The sequence below is a fragment of the Oncorhynchus keta genome, chromosome 27 (assembly GCF_023373465.1).
Source record: "Oncorhynchus keta strain PuntledgeMale-10-30-2019 chromosome 27, Oket_V2, whole genome shotgun sequence".
Taxonomy (NCBI): domain Eukaryota; kingdom Metazoa; phylum Chordata; class Actinopteri; order Salmoniformes; family Salmonidae; genus Oncorhynchus; species Oncorhynchus keta.
In genome coordinates, this window is record NC_068447.1 from 1,054,154 (window position 1) to 1,069,777 (window position 15,624).

Consider the following 15,624-nt stretch of genomic DNA (forward strand, 5'->3'; position numbering starts at 1 on the left):
TGTGATGACTGTAGTGGTGGAGACTCTCCTTGATGTGATGACTGTAGTGGTGGAGACTCTCCTTGATGTGATGAGGTAGTGGTGGAGACTCTCCTTGATGTGATGACTGTAGTGGTGGAGACTCTCCTTGTTGTGATGACTGTAGTGGTGGAGACTCTCCTTGTTGTGATGACTGTAGTGGTGGAGACTCTCCTTGATGTGATGAGGTAGTGGTGGAGACTCCCTTGATGTGATGACTGTAGTGGCTAGAGACTCTCCTTGTTGTGATGACTGTAGTGGTGGAGACTCTCCTTGATGTGATGACTGTAGTGGTGGAGACTCTCCTTGATGTGATGACTGTAGTGGTGGAGACTCTCCTTGATGTGATGACTGTAGTGGTGGAGACTCTCCGTGTGATGAGGTAGTGGTGGAGACTCTCCTTGATGTGATGACTGTAGTGGTGGAGACTCTCCTTGATGTGATGACTGTAGTGGTGGAGACTCTCCTTGATGTGATGAGGTAGTGGTGGAGACTCTCCTTGATGTGATGACTGTAGTGGTGGAGACTCTCCTTGATGTGATGACTGTAGTGGTGGAGACTCTCCTTGATGTGATGACTGTAGTGGTGGAGACTCTCCTTGATGTGAGGACTGTAGTGGTGGAGACTCTCCTTGTTGTGATGACTGTAGTGGTGGAGACTCTCCTTGTTGTGATGACTGTAGTGGTGGAGACTCTCCTTGATGTGATGAGGTAGTGGTGGAGACCCCTTGATGTGATGACTGTAGTGGCTAGAGACTCTCCTTGATGTGATGACTGTAGTGGTGGAGACTCTCCTTGATGTGATGACTGTAGTGGTGGAGACTCTCCTTGATGTGATGACTGTAGTGGTGGAGACTCTCTTGATGTGATGACTGTAGTGGTGGAGACTCTCCTTGATGTGATGACTGTAGTGGTGGAGACTCTCCTTGATGTGATGACTGTAGTGGTGGAGACTCTCCTTGTTGTGATGACTGTAGTGGTGGAGACTCTCCTTGTTGTGATGACTGTAGTGGTGGAGACTCTCCTTGATGTGATGAGGTAGTGATGGAGACTCTCCTTGATGTGATGAGGTAGTGATGGAGACCTCCTTGATGTGATGAGTAGTGATGGAGACCTCCTTGATGTGATGAGGTAGTGATGGAGACTCTCCTTGATGTGATGAGGTAGTGATGGAGACTCTCCTTGATGTGATGAGGTAGTGATGGAGACTCTCCTTGTTGTGATGACTGTAGTGGTGGAGACTCTCCTTGATGTGATGAGGTAGTGGTGGAGACCCCTTGATGTGATGCCTGTAGTGGCTAGAGACTCTCCTTGTTGTGATGACTGTAGTGGTGGAGACTCTCCTTGATGTGATGAGGTACTGGTGGAGACTCTCCTTGATGTGATGAGGTACTGATGGAGACTCTCCTAGATGTGATGAGGTGGGTGGAGACGCTCCTTGTTGTGATGACTGTAGTGGTGGAGACTCTCCTTGATGTGATGAGGTAGTGGTGGAGACTCTCCTTGTTGTGATGACTGTAGTGGTGGAGACTCTCCTTGATGTGATGAGGTACTGGTGGAGACTCTCCTTGATGTGATGAGGTAGTGGTGGAGACTCTCCTTGTTGTGATGACTGTAGTGGTGGAGACTCTCCTTGATGTCATGACTGTAGTGGTGGAGACTCTCCTTGATGTGATGAGGTAGTGGTGGAGACTCTCCTTGTTGTGATGACTGTAGTGGTGGAGACTCTCCTTGATGTGATGAGGTAGTGGTGGAGACCCCCTTGATGTGATGACTGTAGTGGCTAGAGACTCTCCTTGATGTGATGACTGTAGTGGTGGAGACTCTCCTTGTTGTGATGACTGTAGTGGTGGAGACTCTCCTTGATGTGATGACTGTAGTGGTGGAGACTCTCCTTGATGTGATGACTGTAGTGGTGGAGACTCTCCTTGATGTGATGAGGTAGTGGTGGAGACTCTCCTTGATGTGATGACTGTAGTGGTGGAGACTCTCCTTGTTGTGATGACTGTAGTGGTGGAGACTCTCCTTGTTGTGATGACTGTAGTGGTGGAGACTCTCCTTGATGTGATGAGGTAGTGGTGGAGACCCCCTTGATGTGATGACTGTAGTGGCTAGAGACTCTCCTTGTTGTGATGACTGTAGTGGTGGAGACTCTCCTTGATGTGATGACTGTAGTGGTGGAGACTCTCCTTGATGTGATGACTGTAGTGGTGGAGACTCTCCTTGATGTGATGACTGTAGTGGTGGAGACTCTCCGTGATGAGGTAGTGGTGGAGACTCTCCTTGATGTGATGACTGTAGTGGTGGAGACTCTCCTTGATGTGATGACTGTAGTGGTGGAGACTCTCCTTGATGTGATGAGGTAGTGGTGGAGACTCTCCTTGATGTGATGACTGTAGTGGTGGAGACTCTCCTTGATGTGATGACTGTAGTGGTGGAGACTCTCCTTGATGTGATGACTGTAGTGGTGGAGACTCTCCTTGATGTGATGACTGTAGTGGTGGAGACTCTCCTTGTTGTGATGACTGTAGTGGTGGAGACTCTCCTTGTTGTGATGACTGTAGTGGTGGAGACTCTCCTTGATGTGATGAGGTAGTGGTGGAGACCCCCTTGATGTGATGACTGTAGTGGCTAGAGACTCTCCTTGTTGTGATGACTGTAGTGGTGGAGACTCTCCTTGATGTGATGACTGTAGTGGTGGAGACTCTCCTTGATGTGATGACTGTAGTGGTGGAGACTCTCCTTGATGTGATGACTGTAGTGGTGGAGACTCTCCGTGATGTGATGAGGTAGTGGTGGAGACTCTCCTTGATGTGATGACTGTAGTGGTGGAGACTCTCCTTGATGTGATGACTGTAGTGGTGGAGACTCTCCTTGATGTGATGAGGTAGTGGTGGAGACTCTCCTTGATGTGATGACTGTAGTGGTGGAGACTCTCCTTGATGTGATGACTGTAGTGGTGGAGACTCTCCTTGATGTGATGACTGTAGTGGTGGAGACTCTCCGTGATGTGATGAGGTAGTGATAGAGGAATTTTTAAATTCCCTTATGTTTTATTACCAAAGCCAATCAAATTCGCACTCATTTCTAATTCATGATAAGTTGTAAGTTTATCATTTGCATGAATTAGCAAGAGACCAGTCTTAAAAAACAAGTTCAGCATTTATTCTTGATGAGTACTAAATGCTCACACATTACCACAGGTTATAAACTGAAAATGACGTCAGCGTTTTCCAAACTTTCCATTTCACAAACAGAGGCCCCTCTAATTCTCAAGCCTCCGCGTTATCAGCACGAAGTCAAGGCCAGTCAGCATAAATCAACATTCCCGACCATTTTGGAGATGGCCCGTTCCCACCACCTGGAGATTTGTACAACTGAATGAACTTAAAGAACAGACCTTCATTGTTACTAAACTTCTTGACTACATTATATACAATTGTGAAAGGGAGCAAGAGGGACAGTACATTATAGCATTCGCACTAGTCAGTTTCTGATTGGAATGTATACATAATTAGTCATTTCAAACTTATTTTCCTCTATCAGGTAGTGGTGGAGACTCTCCTTGATGTGATGACTGTAGTGGTGGAGACTCTCCTTGATGTGATGACTGTAGTGGTGGAGACTCTCCTTGATGTGATGAGGTAGTGGTGGAGACCCCCTTGATGTGATGACTGTAGTGGCTAGAGACTCTCCTTGTTGTGATGACTGTAGTGGTGGAGACTCTCCTTGATGTGATGACTGTAGTGGTGGAGACTCTCCTTGATGTGATGACTGTAGTGGTGGAGACTCCTTGATGTGATGACTGTAGTGGTGGAGACTCTCCTTGATGTGATGACTGTAGTGGTGGAGACTCTCCTTGTTGTGATGACTGTAGTGGTGGAGACTCTCCTTGAATGACTGTAGTGGTGGAGACTCTCCTTGATGTGATGACTGTAGTGGTGGAGACTCTCCTTGATGTGATGAGGTAGTGATGGAGACCTCCTTGATGTGATGAGGTAGTGATGGAGACCTCCTTGATGTGATGAGGTAGTGATGGAGACTGATGTGATGAGGTAGTGATGGAGACTCTCCTTGATGTGATGAGGTAGTGATGGAGACCTCCTTGATGTGATGAGGTAGTGATGGAGACTCTCCTTGTTGTGATGACTGTAGTGGTGGAGACTCTCCTTGATGTGATGAGGTAGTGGTGGAGACCCCCTTGATGTGATGCCTGTAGTGGCTAGAGACTCTCCTTGTTGTGATGACTGTAGTGGTGGAGACTCTCCTTGATGTGATGACTGGTACTGGTGGAGACTCTCCTTGATGTGATGAGGTACTGGTGGAGACTCTCCTAGATGTGATGAGGTAGTGGTGGAGACGCTCCTTGTTGTGATGACTGTAGTGGTGGAGACTCTCCTTGATGTGATGACTAGTGGTGGAGACTCTCCTTGTTGTGATGACTGTAGTGGTGGAGACTCTCCTTGATGTGATGAGGTACTGGTGGAGACTCTCCTTGATGTGATGAGGTAGTGGTGGAGACTCTCCTTGTTGTGATGACTGTAGTGGTGGAGACTCTCCTTGATGTCATGACTGTAGTGGTGGAGACTCTCCTTGATGTGATGAGGTAGTGGTGGAGACTCTCCTTGTTGTGATGACTGTAGTGGTGGAGACTCTCCTTGATGTGATGAGGTAGTGGTGGAGACCCCCTTGATGTGATGACTGTAGTGGCTAGAGACTCTCCTTGATGTGATGACTGTAGTGGTGGAGACTCTCCTTGTTGTGATGACTGTAGTGGTGGAGACTCTCCTTGATGTGATGACTGTAGTGGTGGAGACTCTCCTTGATGTGATGACTGTATGGTGGAGACTCTCCTTGATGTGATGAGGTAGTGGTGGAGACTCTCCTTGATGTGATGACTGTAGTGGTGGAGACTCTCCTTGTTGTGATGACTGTAGTGGTGGAGACTCTCCTTGTTGTGATGACTGTAGTGGTGGAGACTCTCCTTGATGTGATGAGGTAGTGGTGGAGACCCCTTGATGTGATGACTGTAGTGGCTAGAGACTCTCCTTGTTGTGATGACTGTAGTGGTGGAGACTCTCCTTGATGTGATGACTGTAGTGGTGGAGACTCTCCTTGATGTGATGACTGTAGTGGTGGAGACTCTCCTTGATGTGATGACTGTAGTGGTGGAGACTCTCCTTGTGATGAGGTAGTGGTGGAGACTCTCCTTGATGTGATGACTGTAGTGGTGGAGACTCTCCTTGATGTGATGACTGTAGTGGTGGAGACTCTCCTTGATGTGATGAGGTAGTGGTGGAGACTCTCCTTGATGTGATGACTGTAGTGGTGGAGACTCTCCTTGATGTGATGACTGTAGTGGTGGAGACTCTCCTTGATGTGATGACTGTAGTGGTGGAGACTCTCCTTGATGTGATGACTGTAGTGGTGGAGACTCTCCTTGATGTGATGACTGTAGTGGTGGAGACTCTCCTTGATGTGATGACTGTAGTGGTGGAGACTCTCCTTGATGTGATGAGGTAGTGGTGGAGACCTCCTTGATGTGATGACTGTAGTGGCTGGAGACTCTCCTTGTTGTGATGACTGTAGTGGTGGAGACTCTCCTTGATGTGATGACTGTAGTGGTGGAGACTCTCCTTGATGTGATGACTGTAGTGGTGGAGACTCTCCTTGATGTGATGACTGTAGTGGTGGAGACTCTCCGTGATGTGATGAGGTAGTGGTGGAGACTCTCCTTGATGTGATGACTGTAGTGGTGGAGACTCTCCTTGATGTGATGACTGTAGTGGTGGAGACTCTCCTTGATGTGATGAGGTAGTGGTGGAGACTCTCCTTGATGTGATGACTGTAGTGGTGGAGACTCTCCTTGATGTGATGACTGTAGTGGTGGAGACTCTCCTTGATGTGATGACTGTAGTGGTGGAGACTCTCCTGATGTGATGAGGTAGTGATAGAGGAATTTTTAAATTCCCTTATGTTTTATTACCAAAGTAATCAAATTCGCACTCATTTCTAATTCATGATAAGTTGTAAGTTTATCATTTGCATGAATTAGCAAGAGACCAGTCTTAAAAAACAAGTTCAGCATTTATTCTTGATGAGTACTAAATGCTCACACACATTACCACAGGTTATAAACTGAAAATGACGTCAGCGTTTTCCAAACTTTCCATTTCACAAACAGAGGGCCCCTCTAATTCTCAAGCCTCCAGCGTTATCAGCACGAGTCAAGGCCAGTCAGCATAAATCAACATTCCCGACCATTTTGGAGATGGCCCGTTCCCACCACCTGGAGATTTGTACAACTGAATGAACTTAAAGAACAGACCTTCATTGTTACTAAACTTCTTGACTACATTATATACAATTGTGAAAGGGAGCAAGAGGGACAGTACATTATAGCATTCGCACTAGTCAGTTTCTGATTGGAATGTATACATAATTAGTCATTTCAAACTTATTTTCCTCTATCAGGTAGTGGTGGAGACTCTCCTTGATGTGATGACTGTAGTGGTGGAGACTCTCCTTGATGTGATGACTGTAGTGGTGGAGACTCTCCTTGATGTGATGAGGTAGTGGTGGAGACTCTCCTTGATGTGATGACTGTAGTGGTGGAGACTCTCCTTGATGTGATGACTGTAGTGGTGGAGACTCTCCTTGATGTGATGACTGTAGTGGTGGAGACTCTCCTTGACTGACCGCCTGGGTACCTGTGAGGACTGTAGTGGTGGAGACTCTCCTTGTTGTGATGACTGTAGTGGTGGAGACTCTCCTTGTTGTGAGGACTGTAGTGGTGGAGACTCTCCTTGTTGTGATGACTGTAGTGGTGGAGACTCTCCGTGATGTGATGAGGTAGTGGTGGAGACCTCCTTGATGTGATGACTGTAGTGGTGGAGACCTCCTTGATGTGATGACTGTAGTGGGTTGTAATTTTGTGTAGGCAGACAGGGATTTCCTCAACAGGCACTCACTACACGCACCGCTCTCTCTCTCTCTGTGTTAGGCTGAGCAGTACTCGGGAGGCGTTGGCAGCATCAGAGAGAGAGATGGAACAACAGAGGAAGCAGCACTCTGTGACGGTAGACAAACTACTGCTGCAGACACAGAACCTGGAGACTGCCCTGAAGACTGACCGCCTGGTTATTACTGAGGAGAGGTACACACACACACACACACACAACCTGGAGACCGCCCTGAAGACTGACCGCCTGGTTATTACTGAGGAGAGGTACACACACAACCTGGAGACTGACCGCCTGGTTATTACTGAGGAGAGGTACACACACACACAACCTGGAGACCGCCCTGAAGACTGACCGCCTGGTTATTACTGAGGAGAGGTACACACACAACCTAGAGACTGACCGCCTGGTTATTACTGAGGAGAGGTACACACACACACAACCTGGAGACCGCCCTGAAGACTGACCGCCTGGTTATTACTGAGGAGAGGTACACACACACACAACCTGGAGACTGACTGCCTGGTTATTACTGAGGAGAGGTACACACACACACAACCTGGAGACTGACTGCCTGGTTATTACTGAGGAGAGGTACACACAACCTGGAGACCGCCCTGAAGACTGACCGCCTGGTTATTACTGAGGAGAGGTACACACACAACCTAGAGACTGACCGCCTGGTTATTACTGAGGAGAGGTACACACACAACCTAGAGACTGACCGCCTGGTTATTACTGAGGAGAGGTACACACACACACACAACCTAGAGACTGACTGCCTGGTTATTACTGAGGAGAGGTACACACACAACCTAGAGACTGACCGCCTGGTTATTACTGAGGAGAGGTACACACACACACAACCTAGAGACTGACTGCCTGGTTATTACTGAGGAGAGAGACTACACACACACACAACCTAGAGACTGACCGCCTGGTTATTACTGAGGAGAGGTACACACACAACCTAGAGACTGACCGCCTGGTTATTACTGAGGAGAGTACACACACAACCTAGAGACTGACCGCCTGGTTATTACTGAGGAGAGGTACACACACAACCTAGAGACTGACCGCCTGGTTATTACTGAGGAGAGGTACACACACAACCTAGAGACTGACCGCCTGGTTATTACTGAGGAGAGGTACACACACACAACCTAGAGACTGACCGCCTGGTTATTACTGAGGAGAGTACACACACAACCTAGAGACTGACCGCCTGGTTATTACTGAGGAGAGGTACACACACAACCTAGAGACTGACCGCCTGGTTACTACTGAGGAGAGGTACACACACAACCTAGAGACTGACCGCCTGGTTATTACTGAGGAGAGGTACACACACAACCTAGAGACTGACCGCCTGGTTATTACTGAGGAGAGGTACACACACAACCTAGAGACTGACCGCCTGGTTATTACTGAGGAGAGGTACACACACAACCTAGAGACTGACCGCCTGGTTATTACTGAGGAGAGGTACACACACAACCTAGAGACTGACCGCCTGGTTATTACTGAGGAGAGGTACACACACAACCTAGAGACTGACCGCCTGGTTATTACTGAGGAGAGGTACACACACACAACCTAGAGACTGACCGCCTGGTTATTACTGAGGAGAGGTACACACACACAACCTAGAGACTGACCGCCTGGTTATTACTGAGGAGAGGTACACACACAACCTAGAGACTGACCGCCTGGTTATTACTGAGGAGAGGTACACACTAATCCATTTGGTGATACTAATAATGTCTTCCAGGAGGAAGCTTGCCCAGCTGCAGCACGCCTACACCTGTCTGTTTAAGGACTACGACTCCAAACTCAAGACTGAGGTGTGTGTGTGTGTGTGTGTGTGTGTGTGTGTGTGTGTGTGTGTGTGGCAGAGGGTGTGTGTGTGTGGCAGAGGGTGTGTGTGTGTGTGTGTACTGTGGCAGAGGGTGGTGTGTGTGTGTGGCAGAGAGGTGTGTGTGTGTGGCAGAGGGTGTGTGTGTGTGGCATAGGGTGTGTGTGTGTGGCAGAGGGTGTGTGTGTGTGTGTGGCAGAGGGTGTGTGTGTGTGGCAGAGGGGTGTGTGTGTGTGGGTGTGTGTGGCAGAGGGTGTGTGTGTGTGGCAGAGGGTGTGTGTGTGTGGCAGAGGGTGTGTGTGTGTGGCAGAGGTGTGTGTGTGTGTGGCAGAGGGTGTGTGTGTGTGTGGCAGAGGTGTGTGTGTGTGTGTGTGGCAGAGGGTGTGTGTGTGTGGCAGAGGTGTGTGTGTGTGGCAGAGGGTGTGTGTGTGTGGCAGAGGGTGTGTGTGGCAGAGGGTGTGTGTGTGTGTGGCAGAGGGTGTGTGTGTGTATGGCAGAGGGTGTGTGTGTGTGTGCAGAGGTGTGTGTGTGTGTGTGGCAGAGGGTGTGTGTGTGTGGCAGAGGGTGTGTGTGTGTGAGGGTGTGTGTGTGGCAGAGGGTGTGTGTGTGTGGCAGAGGGTGTGTGTGTGGCAGAGGGTGTGTGTGTGTGGCAGAGGGTGTGTGTGTGTGGCAGAGGGTGTGTGTGTGGTGTGTGTGGCAGAGGGTGTGTGTGTGTGTGGCAGAGGGTGTGTGTGTGTGTGTGTGTGTGGCAGAGGGTGTGTGTGTGTGTGTGGCAGAGGGTGTGTGTGTGTGGCAGAGGGTGTGTGTGTGTGTGTGTGTGTGCGTGGCAGAGGGTGTGTGTGTGTGGCAGAGGGTGTGTGTGTGGTGTGTGGCAGAGGGTGTGTGTGTGTGGCAGAGGGTGTTAACCTTGTGTGTGTGTGTGGAGGGTGTGTGTGTGTGGCAGAGGGTGTGTGTGTGTGTGTGTGCAGAGGTGTGTGTGTGTGTGTGGGCAGAGGGTGTGTGTGTGTGGCAGAGGGGTGTGTGTGTGTGTGGCAGAGGGTGTGTGTGTGTGGCAGAGGGTGTGTGTGTGTGGCAGAGGGTGTGTGTGTGTGGCAGAGGGTGTGTGTGTGTGGCAGAGGGTGTGTGTGTGTGGCAGAGGGTGTGTGTGTGTGGCAGAGGGTGTGTGTGTGTGGCAGAGGGTGTGCCTGCTGTGTGGCAGAGGGTGTGTGTGTGTGTGGCAGAGGGTGTGTGTGTGTGTGTGTTTTCGCAGAGGGTGTGTGTGTGGCAGAGGGCAGTGTGTGTGTGTGCAGAGGTGCGTGTGTGTGTGTGTGGCAGAGGGTGTGTGTGTGTGGTGTGTGTGCTGGTTGAGACCAGGGAGGGCCGGAAGTTACACTGTTACACTGGCAGAGGGTGTGTGTGTGTGGCAGGGTGTGTGTGTGGCAGAGGGTGTGTGTGTGTGGCAGAGGGTGTGTGTGTGTGGCAGAGGGTGTGTGGTGTGGCAGAGGGTGTGTGTGGTGTGTGCAGAGGGTGTGTGTGTGTGGTGTGGCAGAGGGTGTGTGTGTGTGGCAGAGGGTGTGTGTGTGTGTGTGTGTGGCAGAGGGTGTGTGTGTGTGGCAGGGGTGTGTGTGTGTGTGGCAGAGGGTGTGTGTGTGGTGTGTGGCAGGGTGTGTGTGTGGCAGAGGGCAGAGGGTGTGTGTGTGTGGCAGAGGGTGTGTGTGTGTGGCAGAGGGTGTGTGTGTGTGGCAGAGGGTGTGTGGGTGTGGCAGAGGGTGTGTGTGTGTGTGTGGCAGAGGGTGTGTGTGTGTGGCAGAGGGGTGTGTGTGTGGTGGCAGGGGTGTGTGTGCAGAGGGTGTGTGTGGGTATGGCAGAGGGTGTGTGTGTGGCAGAGGGTGTGTGTGTGGTGTGTGTGTGGCAGAGGGTGTGTGTGTGTGTGTGGCAGAGGGGTGTGTGTGTGTGTGTGGCAGAGGGTGTGTGTGTGTGGCAGAGGGTGTGTGTGTGCAGAGGGTGTGTGTGGTGGCAGAGGGTGTGTGTGTGGCAGAGGGTGTGTGTGGTGTGTGTGGCAGAGGGTGTGTGTGTGTGGCAGGGGTGTGTGTGTGTGGCAGGGGGTGTGTGTGTGTGGCAGAGGGGTGTGTGTGGTGTGGCAGAGGGTGTGTGTGTGGCAGAGGGTGTGTGTGTGTGTGTGTGGCAGAGAGGGTGTGTGTGTGTGTGGCAGAGGGTGTGTGTGTGTGTGTGGCAGAGGGTGTGTGTGTGTGTGGCAGAGGGTGGGTGTGTGTGTGGCAGAGGGGGTGTGTGTGTGTGTGGCAGAGGGGGTGGGTGTGTGTGTGTGTGTGTGTGTGTGTGGCAGAGGGTGTGGGGTGTGTGTGTGTGCAGAGGGTGTGTGTGTGTGGCAGAGGGGGTGTGTGTGTGTGGCAGAGGGGTGTGTGTGTGTGGCAGAGGGTGTGTGTGTGGCAGAGGGTGTGTGTGTGGCAGAGGGTGTGTGTGTGGCAGAGGTGTGTGTGTGTGTGGCAGAGGGTGTGTGTGTGTGGGCAGAGGGTGTGTGTGTGTGTGTGCAGAGGGTGTGTGTGTGTGTGTGTGTGTGTGGCAGAGGGTGTGTGTGTGGCAGAGGGGTGTGTGTGTGGCAGAGGGTGTGTGTGTGTGTGTGTGTGTGTGGTGTGGCAGAGGGTGTGTGTGTGTGTGCAGAGGGTGTGTGTGTGTGGCAGGGGGTGTGTGTGTGTGTGGCAGAGGGTGTGTGTGTGTGTGCAGAGGGTGTGTGTGTGTGGCAGAGGGTGTGTGTGTGTGTGTGTGTGTGTGGCAGAGGGTGTGTGTGTGTGTGGCAGAGGGGTGTGTGTGTGTGTGTGCAGAGGGTGTGTGTGTGTGGCAGAGGGTGGGTGTGTGTGTGGCAGAGGTGTGTGTGTGTGTGTGTGGCAGAGAGGTGTGTGTGTGTGGCAGAGGAGTGAGTGTGTGTGTGTGTGTGGCAGCAGAGGGTGTGTGTGTGTGTGTGTGTGGCAGAGGGTGTGTGTGTGTGTGTGTGTGGCAGAGGGTGTGTGTGTGTGGCAGAGGGTGTGTGTGTGTGTGGCAGAGGGTGGTGTGTGGTGTGGCAGAGGGTGTGTGTGTGTGTGTGTGGCAGAGGGTGTGTGTGTGTGTGTGTGTGTGTGTGGCAGAGGGTGTGTGTGTGTGTGGCAGAGGGTGTGTGTGTGTGTGGCAGAGGGTGTGTGTGTGTGTGTGGCAGAGGGTGTGTGTGTGTGTGGCAGAGGGTGTGTGTGTGTGTGGCAGAGGGTGTGTGTGTGTGGCAGTGTGTGTGTGGCAGAGGGTGTGTGTGTGTGTGGCAGAGGGTGTGTGTGTGTGGCAGAAGGTGTGTGTGTGTGTGTGGCAGAGGGTGTGTGTGTGTGTGGCAGAGGGTGTGTGTGTGTGTGGCAGAGGGTGTGTGTGTGTGTGTGGGCAGAGGGGTGTGTGTGTGTGTGGTGTGTGTGTGTGGCAGAGGGGTGTGTGTGTGTGGCAGAGGGGTGTGTGTGTGGCAGAGGGTGTGTGTGTGTGGCAGAGGGGTGTGTGTGTGGCAGAGGGTGTGTGTGTGTGTGGCAGAGGGGTGTGTGTGTGTGTGGCAGAGGGGTGTGTGTGTGTGTGGCAGAGGGTGTGTGTGTGTGTGGCAGAGGGTGTGTGTGTGTGTGGCAGAGGGTGTGTGTGTGTGGCAGAGGGTGTGTGTGTGTGGCAGAGGGGTGTGTGTGTGTGTGGCAGAGGGTGTGTGTGTGTGTGTGGCAGAGGGGTGTGTGTGTGGCAGAGGGGTGTGTGTGTGGCAGAGGGTGTGTGTGTGTGGCAGAGGGTGTGTGTGTGTGTGTGGCAGAGGGTGTGTGTGTGTGTGTGGCAGAGGGTGTGTGTGTGTGGCAGAGGGTGTGGGTGTGTGGCAGAGGGTGTGGTGTGTGGCAGAGGGTGTGTGTGTGTGGCAGAGGGTGTGTGTGTGTGGCAGAGGGTGTGTGTGTGGCAGAGGTGTGTGTGGGTGTGGCAGAGGGGGTGTGTGTGTGGCAGCAGAGGGTGTGTGTGTGTGGCAGGGGTGTGTGTGTGTGGCAGAGGGTGGTGTGTGTGTGTGGCAGAGGGTGTGTGTGTGTGTGTGGCAGAGGGGTGTGTGTGTGTGTGTGGCAGAGGGTGTGTGTGTGTGTGGCAGAGGGTGTGTGTGTGTGTGGCAGAAGGTGTGTGTGTGTGTGGCAGAGGGGTGTGTGTGTGTGGCAGAGGGGGTGTGTGTGGCAGAGGGTGGCAGAGGGTGTGTGTGTGTGTGTGTGTGTGTGGCAGAGGGGTGTGTGTGTGGCAGAGGGGTGTGTGTGTGGCAGAGGGTGTGTGTGTGTGTGGCAGAGGGTGTGTGTGTGTGTGTGGCAGAGGGGTGTGTGTGTGGGCAGAGGTGTGTGTGGTGGCAGAGGGTGTGTGTGTGTGGCAGAGGGGGGTGTGTGTGTGGCAGAGGGTGTGTGGGTGTGGCAGAGGGTGTGTGTGTGTGGCAGAGGGGTGTGTGTGTGTGGCAGAGGGGGTGTGTGTGTGGCAGAGGGTGTGGTGTGTGTGGCAGAGGGTGTGTGTGTGTGGCAGAGGGTGTGTGTGTGTGTGGCAGAGGGGGTGTGTGTGTGGCAGAGGGGGTGTGTGGGTGTGGCAGAGGGTGTGTGTGTGTGTGGTGTGTGTGTGTGTGGCAGAGGGGGGTGTGTGTGTGTGGCAGAGGGTGTGTGTGTGTGTGGCAGAGGGGGTGTGTGTGTGTGTGGCAGAGGGGGTGTGTGTGTGTGTGGCAGAGGGTGTGTGTGTGGCAGAGGGGGTGTGTGTGGCAGAGGGGGTGTGTGTGTGTGTGTGGCAGAGGGGTGTGTGTGTGGTGGCAGAGGGGTGTGTGTGTGGCAGAGGGTGTGTGTGTGTGGCAGAGGGGTGTGTGTGTGGCAGAGGGTGTGTGTGTGTGTGTGGCAGAGGGTGTGTGTGTGTGTGGCAGAGGATGTGTGTGTGTGGCAGAGGGTGTGGGTGTGTGGCAGAGGGTGTGTGTGTGTGGCAGAGGGTGTGTGTGTGTGCAGAGGGGTGGTGTGTGTGTGGCAGAGGGGGTGTGTGTGTGGCAGAGGGGTGTGTGTGTGTGGGCAGAGGGTGTGTGTGTGTGTGTGGCAGAGGGTGTGTGTGTGTGTGTGGCAGAGGGTGTGTGTGTGTGTGTGGCAGAGGGTGTGTGTGTGTGGCAGAGGGTGTGGTGTGTGTGTGTGGCAGAGGGTGTGTGTGTGTGTGTGGCAGAGGGTGTGTGTGTGGGCAGAGGGTGTGTGTGTGTGTGTGTGTGTGGCAGAGGGTGTGTGTGTGTGTGTGTGTGTGGCAGAGGGTGTGTGTGTGTGTGTGGCAGATGGGGTGTGTGTGTGTGTGTGGCAGAGGGTGTGTGTGTGTGGCAGAGGGTGTGTGTGTGTGGCAGAGGGTGTGTGTGTGTGGCAGAGGGTGTGTGTGTGTGTGGCAGAGGGTGTGTGTGTGTGTGGCAGAGGGTGTGTGTGTGTGGCAGAGGGTGTGTGTGTGGGAGAGGGTGTGTGTGTGTGGCAGAGTGTGTGTGTGTGTGTGTGGCAGAGGGTGTGTGTGTGGCAGAGGGTGTGTGTGTGTGGCAGAGGGTGTGTGTGTGTGGCAGAGGGTGTGTGTGTGTGGCAGAGGGTGTGTGTGTGTGTGGCAGAGGGTGTGTGTGTGTGGCAGAGGGGTGTGTGTGTGGCAGAGGGGTGTGTGTGTGTGTGGCAGAGGGTGTGTGTGTGTGTGGCAGAGGGTGTGTGTGTGTGTGGCAGAGGGGGTGTGTGTGTGTGGCAGAGGGGGTGTGTGTGTGGCAGAGGGGGTGTGTGTGTGTGTGCAGAGGGGTGTGTGTGGCAGAGGGTGTGTGTGTGGCAGAGGGGTGTGTGTGTGTGGCAGAGGGGTGTGTGTGTGTGTGTGGCAGAGGGGTGTGTGTGTGTGTGTGTGGCAGAGGGTGTGTGTGTGTGTGTGGCAGAGGGGTGTGTGTGTGTGGCAGAGGGGGTGTGTGTGTGTGTGGCAGAGGGGTGGGTGTGTGTGTGGCAGAGGGGTGGGTGTGTGTGTGGCAGAGGGTGTGTGTGTGTGTGTGTGGCAGAGGGTGTGTGTGTGTGTGGCAGAGGGTGTGTGTGTGTGTGGCAGAGGGTGTGTGTGTGTGTGTGTGTGTGTGTGTGTGTGTGTGTGTGTGTGTGGCAGAGGGTGTGTGTGTGTGGCAGAGGGTGTGTGTGTGTGGCAGAGGGTGTGTGTGTGGCAGAGGGTGTGTGTGTGTGTGGCAGAGGGTGTGGTGTGGGCAGAGGGTGTGTGTGTGTGTGGCAGAGGGTGTGTGTGTGTGTGTGTGTGTGTGGCAGAGGGTGTGTGTGTGTGTGTGGCAGAGGGTGTGTGTGTGGCAGAGGAAGAGACAACAGTAACTAATAACACCGTGTGTGTGTAGGGAGGAGACATGGTTGTTCGTCTGGAGGAGGCAGAGAGAGCTCTGGCTCTGAAACAGGATCTGATTGACAAGCTGAAGGAAGAGGTGGAGCAACAGAGAGGATCTCTAGAGACCGTTCCTGTTCTCACTGCCCAGGTACACACACTCACCCCTGTTCTCACTGCCCAGGTACACACACTCACCCCTGTTCTCACTGCCCAGGTACACACACTCACCCCTGTTCTCACTGCCCAGGTACACACACTCACCCCTGTTCTCACTGCCCAGGTACACACACTCACCCCTGTTCTCACTGCCCAGGTACACACACTCACCCCTGTTCTCACTGCCCAGGTACACACACTCACCCCTGTTCTCACTGCCCAGGTACACACACTCACCCCTGTTCTCACTGCCCAGGTACACACACTCACCCCTGTTCTCACTGCCCAG

At 53.0% G+C, this 15,624-nt stretch overlaps 1 protein-coding gene and 1 long non-coding RNA gene across 24 annotated transcripts in view; one reads left to right on the forward strand and one right to left on the reverse strand.

Annotated features, from left to right (window-relative positions):
* LOC118379875 (NF-kappa-B essential modulator-like) overlaps positions 1 to 15,624 on the forward strand; it is a 63,871-nt gene that overhangs the window by 19,822 nt on the left and 28,425 nt on the right. The window contains exons 8-10 of the mRNA XM_052481245.1: positions 7,021 to 7,173; positions 8,751 to 8,823; positions 15,193 to 15,327. Coding sequence (XP_052337205.1) covers positions 7,021 to 7,173; positions 8,751 to 8,823; positions 15,193 to 15,327 — 361 coding nt within the window. The remainder of the gene's footprint in view (positions 1 to 7,020; positions 7,174 to 8,750; positions 8,824 to 15,192; positions 15,328 to 15,624) is intronic.
* Positions 7,016 to 8,715, reverse strand: LOC127912326 (uncharacterized). 23 transcript variants are annotated; one of them, XR_008081856.1, is made up of 7 exons: positions 8,576 to 8,671; positions 8,190 to 8,381; positions 7,997 to 8,142; positions 7,902 to 7,949; positions 7,585 to 7,746; positions 7,311 to 7,422; positions 7,016 to 7,126 (listed from the first exon to the last, which is right to left on the reverse strand). It is a non-coding gene; the product is annotated as an uncharacterized LOC127912326 (long non-coding RNA). The 23 variants fall into 23 exon arrangements; XR_008081860.1 differs by lacking the exon at positions 7,902 to 7,949 and having other exon boundaries at positions 8,045 to 8,142; XR_008081852.1 differs by lacking the exon at positions 7,902 to 7,949.